The sequence below is a fragment of the Diadema antillarum genome, unplaced genomic scaffold, assembly GCF_040938485.1.
Source record: "Diadema antillarum isolate AM-2024a unplaced genomic scaffold, OU_Dant_1.0 scf00000022, whole genome shotgun sequence".
Taxonomy (NCBI): Eukaryota; Metazoa; Echinodermata; class Echinoidea; order Diadematoida; family Diadematidae; genus Diadema; species Diadema antillarum.
Genome location: NW_027270911.1, coordinates 603599 through 616174, shown reverse-complemented (window position 1 = coordinate 616174; position 12576 = coordinate 603599). Strand labels below are relative to the sequence as shown.

The 12576-nt window shown below is 39.5% G+C and overlaps 1 protein-coding gene across 1 annotated transcript; it reads right to left on the bottom strand.

Moving 5' to 3' along the window:
- Window positions 1–519: 519 nt before the first annotated feature.
- Window positions 520–11470, bottom strand: LOC139730831 (uncharacterized). Its single transcript, XM_071641707.1, has 8 exons — window positions 11298–11470; window positions 7224–7274; window positions 6526–6578; window positions 5045–5173; window positions 3856–4076; window positions 2889–2969; window positions 1653–1869; window positions 520–566 (listed from the first exon to the last, which is right to left on the bottom strand). The coding sequence occupies exons 1-8, from the start codon at window positions 11468–11470 to the stop codon at window positions 520–522; spliced, it is 972 nt and encodes a 323-aa protein (XP_071497808.1).
- Window positions 11471–12576: the final 1106 nt, after the last annotated feature.

The following is a 12576-nucleotide window of genomic DNA, read 5'->3' as shown; positions in this document are numbered from 1 at the left end:
GTCAAAGCATGCCAATAAAGGCTGTTAACTATGCTAGTTAAAACAGAAGAGAGAGTGAGAGAGAGAGAGAGAGAGAGAGAGAGAGACGAAAGGCCCAAAAATATCCGACACATTCATGAAAAAAAAATAAACAAGCAAACAGTTTCCTGTTCAAATTTCCTACCCATTTCAGTCCATAAGTGAAAGGAAAAAGAAGAAAAAAAAGAGAGAAATGCATCTTTCAGCACGACTAACCATAATACCTTTAGTATGTGTCTATGATTGTGATAATGATACATTATCGTCTGTGGTGTGTTAATAATTTGATTTTTTTTAATCACGTTCTTGTTTAATGTTCCTTGTTATAAAACGATCTTTAGATGGCATTCATGAAACATCATGAACTTGACACACATAATATCTGAGTACCAAGTAATCTCTGGAAAGACAGAGGGTGTCGGAAAAGTAGGATTAGTGCCCAAGCTCTAGTGGGCATTTAATTCTACTTGATACATTTCTTTAGGATCGTCACATCGGGGTCTAAGGGTCGACGCAGATGGTGGCCGAGTTGTCTCCTGGAATATCACCTGTGAAATCAAGACAGAAAAGGAACTCTATGATGCAAGACAGCTAATGTTGACAGGAAGAGTCTTCTTTTGGTTCAAATTTCCTTCTTATTCTTAGTTGCCATCTAGTTCAGTTTGTATAGGTCTTTTATAGATTGTCACCCATTCTCATTGACCTCTACTCGATCTCTCTAATTACCTTCATTTCTTTCCTATTCAGATGTGTTCTTCCACCTCTGTCCGTTGCATCCCACATCCGAATCTTTCGTTCAATATTCTGAATTGGGTATTCACCCCAGCTATAGTTAGTTTTGGAGAAATAGGTTCTTACATTCTGGCCTCCTCCATTCCTTTTACCTCCGTTGCTAATTTTGATTCAATGCCGTTCCGCCTTGTCATGTAGAGCACTTCTGATGCTTAATTATGCACCAAATCACAATATTGGCATCTGAAACATCGTTTGAAAAACTGCTGACCAAAAGCTACAAAAAAGACCCTACTTTCTACATTTTACTCCCCAAGAGAAATGTTGTACGTATGAAATCAGATAGCCTGGAGAAAGAAATGAACCCACAATTTTGAGAAAAAAAATAAAGACTATCAAGGCCGTTCCGTCAATTTGACACTCTATAATTATATCAAAGGGTAAATGGCCCATTATCATAACCTATTAAATTGCGGTCTTGGTAGCTTGCCTTCTCCGTCCTTTAAATACCAACTTCATCTGTACTGGCAGGTGCGTGATTACAGAGTGATATCAGTTATTATGATATCTTCGACACAGGCATGAAGATTGACACATACATACATCTCACGTCGAGGAGTTTGGTGTATCCATTCAATGTAATGAAACAAAATGTCACACCTTTGCCAATACATCGAGTGCAGTTTTCTTGATATCATCGTAATTTCAATTTCATATCTTTAAACATAAATCTTAGATACTCATCAAATTTCGTGTCATGATTAAGTATACTATAGTTGCATAGATGTTGTAACGATGTGTTTTTGTTTTTATGTGAGCAGTGTAATTCTTTTTCTGAGTTGCTGTGACATGAAAAGAAAACCTAGCTGAAAATTATATCCATTCCATCGCCAAACTCTCACCGTGCTCGCGCTCGATGTTGTTGCAGATGTCCGTGTATCGTTTGGTGCCGACCAGCCGGTTGAAGGCGTCGTCCCACCAGCGGACGAAGTCGCTGTTGCGCTTCGTGGTCATCATGCTCTCCGCCGTCACCACGCAGTAGTTGGGGAAGGCGTCATTGGTGAGGCGCATGAGGGAGGTCTCGAGTTGTGGGAGCACCATGGAGAAAACGACCGTCACCTAGAAGAAAAAGAAAATCCCGCATTTTTACAATCAGTGAAATGTATAAGTATGTAAGCTCGTTGCTGATATTGGTGTTTACGTTTTCGCGCATTTCCCGCAACGACAAGCCAGCACGAAAATTAAAGGGGAAGGCTAGTAACTGATCAGTGGGAATCAGTGGAAATGCTGGGAGATGATTGTTCCAATCCTTATGGGATTCATTCAAGAGTTCATTGTATATCTATTGTTGTGTGAAAATGATTTGCTTCAGAATGGTCTCATATTCAAGTAATGTGCAGTTTAATGCTTCCAGGTTAGCGTCCCTGGTCAGTGACGGAGCATTAATCTGCACATTACTTGAATATGAGACCGTTCTGAAGCAAATCATTTTCACACAACAATAGATATACAATGAACTCTTGAATGAATCCCATAAGGATTGGAACAATCATCTCCCAGCATTTCCACTGATTCCCACTAATCAGTTACTAGCCTTTCCCTTTAAAGCACGCGGATACTTTTGCTTGCCACTTAGAGTTGTTGATGTCTTGATTTCGCGGAATTAAAAACACGCTGAACTCTTCTTATCCGGCCGAGCACGAAAAATTAGTTGCGTTATATGAATGATATATGATATCATGATACAAATATCAATTTTTATAGGCTCGGAAGCTAGAGATCGGGATATCAGGAATTTGAATCCTGCCCTTTCATGACGTGACAGGCTACTCATGACGCTCTCCTCTCCACCAGCAGCGTGTCCAGCTTGAAAATGAGGTATTTCTTTTATGTGTATTAACCCTCATCAACAACACCTAATTAGTTTTAGCAGGCTTATGATTTATGGCTTTCATACGCTTTTTATTGATTGATTTATCGTTCATTTGCTTGCTTGCTTGTTTGTTTTTTTCTAAGATTGTAGTGTAGTGTCTCTGGTACGAATTAAGTGAGCAGGGCTGGGGCTGGCCCATTCATCTCTACACGTGTGGGCCAGTGTGAGCTCGAAAAATAGTGATGAGAGCATTTCTTGTTCTTACCCTGCCGTCGTTGAGGGCGGCGATCAAATCATCCGGCGTCTGAAGATGTACGATGTTAGAAGCCGCGATCTGATCAGCTCCCTGCATGCGAACAGAAATAAAGACAATTTCCAAGATTAAAGAACCCTCGATAAATCATGAAAAATTCACAACAATCTATCCGCAAATACAAATTTCTGAATATTAAACTAAACAAAACAAAGCACAATACAAATAGACCAACGAGGCGTCAGTAATAAGCCAGTTCGTAGTTCTTCGTTGGGCATTAGTAGAAAAGGTCATTGCACTATAACACAGGCATGTTGATTTTTAAATTCAGTGAGACAATTCCCTGTGATGTAATGATTATTCATGCAGTCATCATAACTGGTTCTTGTCAGCACATCGGCCTTACAGCAAGACTGGTATTGACAATATTGATAGAAAAAAAAGATGTTGTTAATGCAATCAATATCAAACACTAAAATGGATGCTTACCCAGGTGTGAAAAATTGACGGACACAATTCTCGTCACCGGGTCTATACTCAAGTTCATTCTTTGATCAACATTATGCAAATATCTCAAAAAATTTAGCTATACGTTGGGCAAGCTTATGCATTACGTATCTCAAAAGAAACGTAGCGCTGTTTTGTAATAACCCGCATATTTTATTGGTATTTATGTTTACGTCACATCACATCACATCACATCACATCACATCACATCACATCACATCACATCACATCACATCACATCACATCACATCACATCACATCACATCACATCACATCACATCACATCACATCACATCACATCACATCACATCACATCACATCACATCACATCACATCACATCACATCACATCACATCACATCACATCACATCACATCACACCACACCACACCACACCACACCACACCACACCACACCACACCACACCACACCACACCACACCAAACCAAACCAAACTTTCACCATGATCATACCTGAACGGTCACTGCGGAGGAGGCGGCTGCATACCGAGCCAGGCAGAGCTCGTCGGAGAACCAGCCGTCCAGGAAGCCGACCCTGAGTCCTGACACACTTATTGGGTTGCTAGCAACCGATGACGGGTTTCCCTGTCTGACGTACACACCAACCTGTCGCTGCTTGGAGAACGGGCTGGTGAAACTGTACGTCAGCAGACGATCATTGGTCTGCCACCATCCTGCAGAATTCACACCAATAGACAATTAACGATCGGCGCCCCATTTCATAAAGCTTGTTATCAGTGACAACTGCCACATTTTGAGGTATCTATGACAAATTTGCCCTCAGCCAATCAGATACAATGATTTCAGTAGCTTGTCACAACTATAACAACTTGTCACTGATAACAAGTTTTATGAAACGGGGCCCGGATCTATCGATATCATCAGGGGTGTACTCGTAATCATTCATAATATTATCAGATGTAGATCAGACAGGACCTCAGGTATGGTTTGGCTGCATGTAATGTTTGCAAAGAAGCATAATACATAACATAGATAATATATAACAGCCATACACGCACACGTCAGCCATACTCGCACACTTATTAAAAAATGTTTTACAGGATCCTCATTACAAGTTAATTCGATTTTTGTCACTACTCAAATTACGCTCCTCCTTATAGTCGTACAAACCGTTTCCTTCTATTACTGCAACAAAAATGAACATCAAATTGGATGACTGAAGTATCGTTTGACTGACAACTGATGTCTAAAACTTTTTAAAGAAAAACTGCTTTTTGATTTAGCACAATTTCAATCTATCAATTAGTGGGGTAAATCGGTAACACAAAATCTATGCAAGTATACATTAAGTCTTGGGCCGGGTCATGGGAGAGTCATCTTTACTATTATTTCGTGTTCCTTGAGATCTGAATAGAATTTTCGTTGGGTAATTATGGTTTATGAGTCTCGAGTTTCATAGATAGGTGATCTTCATGAATTTATTGAAAACTCGTTTATTCAAATCCATGCCTATCGTAAGTAAGCTGATTTAGGAAAGCAACTCTAACAACACTTTGAACAAAATCATTATGCAAAGTCTGAAACCATTTTGCCAGTGGCCAAGAGGGGTCGATGACTTAATTTTGATGTCATGGAGATAGTGTGTTGGTTGGTTGGTTTGTTAGTTTGTTTTTCAACTCACCTGTGCAGGCATCGTACCACCCTCCCATCAGACCCTGCCCTCCGCGTGGGCGCTGGCCCGCCTGGGAGTCCCAGCAGTTCTCGTAGATGTCCCACGCCAGCTCGCAGTTCTTGTCGGCGATATCGCAGACTTTACGTAATAAACGATGAAATATAACAAAAGTGTAAAATGTTTTATCATATTTTGGTTACTTTCCCCCCATAAATATATGATCATACGTGGAGACTGTTGCTGTTTACAGGCATGCATGCATGCACAGCTTTGAGAACAGTCAACGGCGCTGCGGCTAATGCATTGTTGATCAAAATAATCGTGATTAATGGTCACACCGTTGTCATTTTAGTCATCATCATCGTCATTATCGTCGTCATCGTCATTTCAACTTTACCTCCTGTTCTGTGATGACGGTAATGCTGAGAGTATTTGTAACGAACGTTTATTTACAGGAACGCTGAATTCAATTCATTCAATTCAATTCAATCATAGTTTATTTCCAATCATCGAAAATCAAAAACATAGTACAAAGTACATGTATACATTTCATGAAATAATATTGTTCAAAGGTTTGCAAAAGATTCATGTAATATACGAATATGAACGTAAAATTCATGTAATATACGAATGTGAACGTGTACGGACGGTGTGTGTCACTACTGTATGTTAATGAGAAAACACAACTTTTTTGAGAAAAAGCAGATAACCTACACCTACCCAATAACCCATTTTCTATGCACATCCAATAAAGCCATTTTTATTTATTTTTTATTTTTTTATTGGCATGGCTGACAATCTCCCCTAAATTGTATTGGTGGTACAGTCCCCAATCTACACACACTACACCATCTGTGTTTACTGTGGAGTAGTCCCATAGGTCCCAGATCACTGATAAGGCATTGAAAAACATTGTCAAAACCTTAAAGGGTGTGTACAGTTCTGGTCGAGGTGTAGATTTAGCTTTTAACATTTTGCGAGATATTCAGAAACCACTCCGCATGAGATATAAGGGGGACTGCAGTTCTAAGGGGTATCAAAAGTTTATTCGATGAAAAGTGGTTTTGAAATGGCTGAGATATCCAAAAACAAGGTGAAACAAAGAGATCCTAATAAAGTTGTGGCATGTCGCCTTTTATTATTAGCACTTTTTGGGATATCTCGGCCATTTGAAAACCAATTTTCATCAAATAAACGTTGAATCCTTCTTAAAATTACATGCTCTTTCATATTTCATCAGAGGCTTTTCATTATCTCACTTAGGAATGTTCAAAACATGAATCCCTACATCAACCAGTACTATACAGTCCCTTTAAGGGGAATAAAAAAATTCCCCTTGGAGCGAATTCCCCTTTAGATACATGTACCTCGTTTTCAGACTTATATTCACCCTATGGACCGTTATATATATATATATATATATATCATCATCATCATCATCATCATCATCATCACCATCATCACCATCATCATAGAAAGTTCAGTCTTACCGGCATCGATGACATCAACATTGTAACCTTTGATTTGGTAGGAGTCGGTGTCACTGTCAATGCAAATTAGGGAGACGACACGTGATTCTGTTATGTCTCGTATTCCGAAGATCAAAAACCAGAAATAACATATCGCAGTTAATTTTACATAGTTCTCTTTCAGTCCAAAGGCATGATAGGCTTAGCTCAACGCCCGCTGCAAAACCATTATGGCATACAGTGAATTGTCACAATTGTCACTGTCCCCGGTGAATAAAATAAAGCCAAACAAGAAGAACTGGGGAAGTTTCATCAAACGTGGACATTAATCAGTTTCAACATGTTTTTAAAACCGGTAGAAATTACTTAAGGTGATGATAAGCATAATTCCTTACAATTCTCCCAGATTATTATTATCCAATTTTTGTTCCACAATTTGGCAACCATACAACTCTCTCTCTCTCAAAAGTTGTCTCTGCTCAATGACAAATTTTATTGATAACATCATAAAAAAGGAACAATCAGTTGATAATGAAGAGAAGTTCTGTTCAGATTGGAGACTAGTGATATCGAAATTCATCATGAGGAATTAGAAAATGTCCAAATGTCACGGTACTGTATTGTTCATAACAGCTCATGACATCCTATTCGCCTGAATGTGTGTGAGTGCGTCTGAACTGATGATATTGATGGTACACTCTGACCATGTCAAAACTTACAGATACTCGACGACGTTGTCATAATGTCCGATGGCAAACAACCACTTTCTGCTGGCATCGTCGTCTGAAATACATAAATACGTGAAGAAAATTAATGCGTAGCGTGCGGTCTCAGTTAACGACGATGTGGAATTGCTAAAAAAAAAACAGCCAAATTTGAACTCTTAAAGGGGATGGCTGAAGCAAATAATTTTCACACAACAATAGATATATTGTATGATGTACTCTTAAATGAATCCCACAAGGATTGGAACAATTATCTCCCAGCATTCCCACTGATTCCCACTGATCAGTTACTAGCCATCCCCTTTAACCGTTCCTTCCATTATCATTTTCATATTCACTACAATTATTACAATCATTAACAGATTTATTTTTTTTTTAATGATTGTCTTCATCGTTTTCATCCTAGTTGCATTTGCTCCGACAAATTATTGTGATTATTACAATTACTATTGTTTTATTATCATAATTACCAGCATAACTCTAGCTCAGAGCCAGGTCGCTTTGGGATGATCAGGAAAAGAAGGGGGGGGGGCACAAATGTTGGCATCATTGTATCTCAAAAGGCTCTCAGCACACACTGCATTCTTTCCTCTGTTAGAACATTTTGTCTCTGTGAATAATGCCTCATATTCCACCAAAATGAATTCATAGTCACGCAGAGTGAATACTAAAAAAAAAGTATATGAGCGTGATGTTTCGTTTCCCGTTTCGTTCCTATAGGTAACGATACAAAGTGTATTATTGCCTTGACTGGATGCATGCATGTTTACAACAGTGGTTCTATTTCACAACACCTATTCCTGGTTTGCGAGCTCCATACAGACCTCGTCCGTCTATTCAAAATGCTCAGACACCGTTCTCCTCGCTAAAGAGAGAGCATGAAGTCTTTCAGTGCTCCCGATGGTGAATTTTCGTCACCTTTGTTGCTATTTGCCCTGTGACCTTCCAAACAAAGAAAGACTGCTTCCATTATCTTTCCTCCCAGGTACACGAAAGATGAAGCCCTGAAATTTTTACATAACTGCAGCTCTTTGTATAGACAGATGTGTTATGTGCGCCGCGGTTGTTCATCTCTCTCCCACACCAGTTCGTGCTCATTGTTGTCAACCACCGTACCATGACGTGTTGGCCTTTGTAATGCACCCGCCTTTTATGGCCCCCTCCCTCCCCCCACAAAAAAAAGATAAAAAGTTGAAATGGCATTCAGCCCGATTCCGTGCGACGGTGTCTAATCGTCGAGAATGAATAGGTATCATAATCGTAATGTATTATAGTAAAGGGCCTGTCTGTACTTCCTTATAAGTGCATAAAGTGAGTAGGGTGAAGCCCTTTTCATCAGACAACTTGTTTGCGTTTATGGTAAAATGCAACATCTGAAAAAAAAACCCTCTGTGCTGGAGCTCCCTCTCGCCAGAGAGATACTCTCAAATTTAATTCAAATTAAAACTTTATTTTCACTTTTTCTTTCCAACAGAATGTACAAGAAACAATATCATGAGTTTGACATGGGAGTAACAAAGTATACATAACCAGACAGGATTAACAACATGTTCATGTTCATGTTTATATGATCAGTACAAAAAATATACATACATTCTATATACACTCTGCGAAAAAAAGTGGAGGTACCCACTCAAAAAACTAGGCTTGTATCATGTGGGTACCTCTGAGGGAAAGGGGGAAATAAGGGGGTGAAAAGCTTACAACTACAACTCAACTACAACTCACACCTCCCTGATCTCGCTGACAGGGTGTAGCATGCATTTAGCTGCCCCCCCCCCCCCCCCCAAGAAGGGGGGAGGGGGACTTCGCAAGGAAGTCTCGCCCCAACGCTTGGTGCATTCAACACATCTTTCCTTTGACTTTTTTGTCGCTTTTCCACATTCCTGTGTGTTTATTTTGTGTAACAGACTAGAAGCCAGAAGAAAATGGAGAAGCAGAGAAGTGAAGAGAAGCTTTAGAACTCTCATTTCTTCCCTCTGTACCTCAGATACAAATTAAAATGCGTTTATACAAAATACATAAATCATAAGAAACAGACACACCAGCACATCACATATACGGCCATACACACATAATTATGATATGTATGTATAGATGTGTGTGTTTGTGAGTGTATGTGTGCGTGTGTGTTTGTGTGTGTTTATGTACACGGAGGGGGATGGGAGATTGATCGATACCTAGAATTGTACATCTTTACACATACAAAGTCATAATCTCACAGGAATGCATGTCCATCCATCGTTTGCAATAGGAGCGATAAAACTGGCAAGAAAACACAATAAAGCTTCGAGAGCTCAGGCCAGTCATATCAATCTATCCATTATAAGTATAAGATTAATGATTGGCAATGACAACAGCGATGATTATAGACACAAAACTGATAAGTTTGACATCAATGATAAAGGTTATTTATTTATTTATTTATTTATTTATTGAAGATTTCACGCGTGTTCACAAAACAGGAATGCATACAAATGTATGCAAGTACATCTCATATAGCCAAGACAGTATTTTATACAATAAGTATACATTGATAAGAAGCAGTTACAGGATAGTATACAACTCCACTAAGAGAGCTACATTATTCAAGGTAACGAACACGCAAAGGAATTGCAACATAAGCTTAAAGCTTGAAAATCGTTGCAACCCCCGTGCACACAATCTATATGCTTGCAAATAGTTTAAATGATACTTGATAAGAGTTTGGGGGGGGGGGTATTTACAAAGAGAGCATTGGAACATGAGGGGGAAAGAAGAAATGCATGTGTGGTGCATATTTGTCCTGTCGGACATTGACAAGAGAGAGAGCAAGAAAAAGTTTAAAGTGTCAAGTCATTATAAGCAAATTATACTGATTAAATTTCTATGGTTGTAATGAGGATGATACCAAACTGACCATGGCACTGTCAATATAGTGATTATGATGGAAGAATAAAGCAGTACTATCTGGAGGACACGAGTAACGATTACACGTGATTTTTCAGCTAAATTGGCCTATGAGCGACAAAGTTTGTGTTCAGCTTGGCGCCATTGGTCCAGTCATTTCCCCCAACTCAGTTTCCTGCTCTGCATATTTTGTGCTAAAGATTGAGATAATGAATAGGTGGTATCAAAATACTTCACGACTGAATAATCTAAGGCTATAGCAGGCTCCTCAACTTACAAGTGACGGCGATGTATAAGAAATCACGTCGCATCACTGTGATTTGGCTTTAACCCTCTGCATGCCACATTGATTACCTGTCCATAGGAGTGTGTGTAAAGTGTATGCACATATGACTCATTGGAACAGAAATGGGTTAAAGAAATCGTATCTATGCTGAACAAAATCAGTCTTTCCTCCTGTCTCCCTCCTCTTCTTCTCAAACCCTTGAACTTCGTTGATTTAGCATCACGATATGCTCTAACACCATCAAGCTTAATTGGTCTAAGCTGTAGCCGTTCTCTTCGTCTAAAGCATCGTTTCATCTAATTTCACCTTATCACATATAGCACCAAAAGAAATGCATGCCATGAGATTGCACAATTATTCTATGTTGTTTTACCCAATATCATCCGTGATGGGGATGAAAAGAAAGCAACAAATCAAATAGATAGAAAAATGTATTATGCAAACATTTTGCATATTTCTTACATTTTCGAACACTCGTTTTTTCCTATATTACATGAAGCAGTCTACAAATGACGAAATTGGCAAAGAAAAAGACCCAAAGCAAATTCAACGCAGGACTTTTGGACACACACACACACACACACACACACACACACAACCATGTCCGTCGACAAGATTAGAAAGAAATGAAACCTTCAGACTTTGTTTTCAGACATCGGAGTGAGTTTTAGAAGTTATGGTCAGTTTATGATGAGAATTACCAGGACAATCCAACAGTCTAACGTCAATTAAAAAAAAAAAAAACTTAAGAAAAAACTCATAGCTTATAGAATTCCGAAATCCTCCTTATAAAACGCATGTCCTCTTAAAACTCACATTGTGAAATATTATTAGGTGACTTGAGGATTAGAAGGGGGGAAACACAGCTATTCTGAAAACATAAGTTCCGCAGCTTACCGTTAGAAGTACTGCTGGCTGACTGGGAGGTGTAGATGTTAACCGGACTACCCCCACCCTGTCCGGAGAGACTCACTGCTCCTAGAATCAGGCCCACTACCGCGATTATCACGGCGAGGATGGTGAGGACCAGCGTAAAAATTGTGGTTCGGTCGTCTGCGAAGCCCATGATGATTATCAACTCTTCTTTCTCTCAAAGTTTCCTCGAGAAAAAAAAAAAACAGTTTCGAAGAGAGCGATGAAGGCGTTTTCCCGAGGAGCTACCAGCGTGCGCGCGATCCTCACACGGAAACTGAACGGCCTCTGAGGACTCAACTCACACACCCTGCTAGTATTTCAATGAGATGGATTGTGTCTGGGCTTACAGGTCCATGCAGTACCATTCTGTTTCGTCGCCCCCGACACAATACCCCTCAAAATGGAGGTCACGCAATGAATGCAGGGTCTCCTGAATGACAATACGCTATCTCGAAAAATCTTATTCGATTTTTGATCCACGTAAACATCATCATCGTAGCCGCCGTCTTAAACAGTGATAAATTGGTGTACTTTTTATCGTAGATGTAGCAGTATAGATTTGCAAGCCATTATTATTGTTCATAAACCATATTCTTCAGTAACCTCAAACGTCTATGTCCGTTTTTAAGTTCACTAGACATGCCCAACGCACACACAAACACACACACACAGACACAGACACACACGCACACACACACAAACACACATACACAGAACTTTCGCCCTGAGCTATAGTCAGATGCCTTACTTGAGCGAAGCATTAGTAGTGCATCGCACATTCTATTTTCTTCTCCTATTTAGCTCGCAAAACATTCCAGTTGACGTTATAATCAGTCGAAACTCGGTCCTTCGACACTTAGGCTCGGGTAAAAATTCGCGTCGTCAATTGACACTTGATTAAACGACATTTACATCAGAATTGCGTACCGGGTACCTGTTTTGAGCCCTGAAAGACCAGTTTAATAGGTTAATGAGAAAACGTTCCACTTCTTGTCTATTTTCGATAGGTAGGAAACCACATTTCTTGATGACAACACTGCACTGCAACAGGTCTAACGTGGGGGGAAATTGCACGATTCATTGCAGAATCATTTAATATATATTTTAATATTTTGACAGATTGTTACTAGTGATTTAGTAACCGTTATATTATATTGATTTTACAAAGTATATTTCTGCCAAATGACACTTTTACGGTGTTTCAGTGCTTGAGTTTATCTGTGGTATCTGCTAGCATTGAAACCAACCATCTTTTGT

Coding starts and splice junctions, on each gene's coding strand:
- LOC139730831 (XM_071641707.1), bottom strand. CDS start 11,470: ATGGGCTTCGCAGACGACCGAACCACAATTTTTACGCTGGTCCTCACC. Junction 1,870..2,888: donor CCGCCCTCAACGACGGCAGG/GTAAGAACAAGA, acceptor TTTTTCTTCTAG/GTGACGGTCGTTTTCTCCAT. Junction 567..1,652: donor CAACATCGAGCGCGAGCACG/GTGAGAGTTTGG, acceptor TTGATTTCACAG/GTGATATTCCAGGAGACAAC.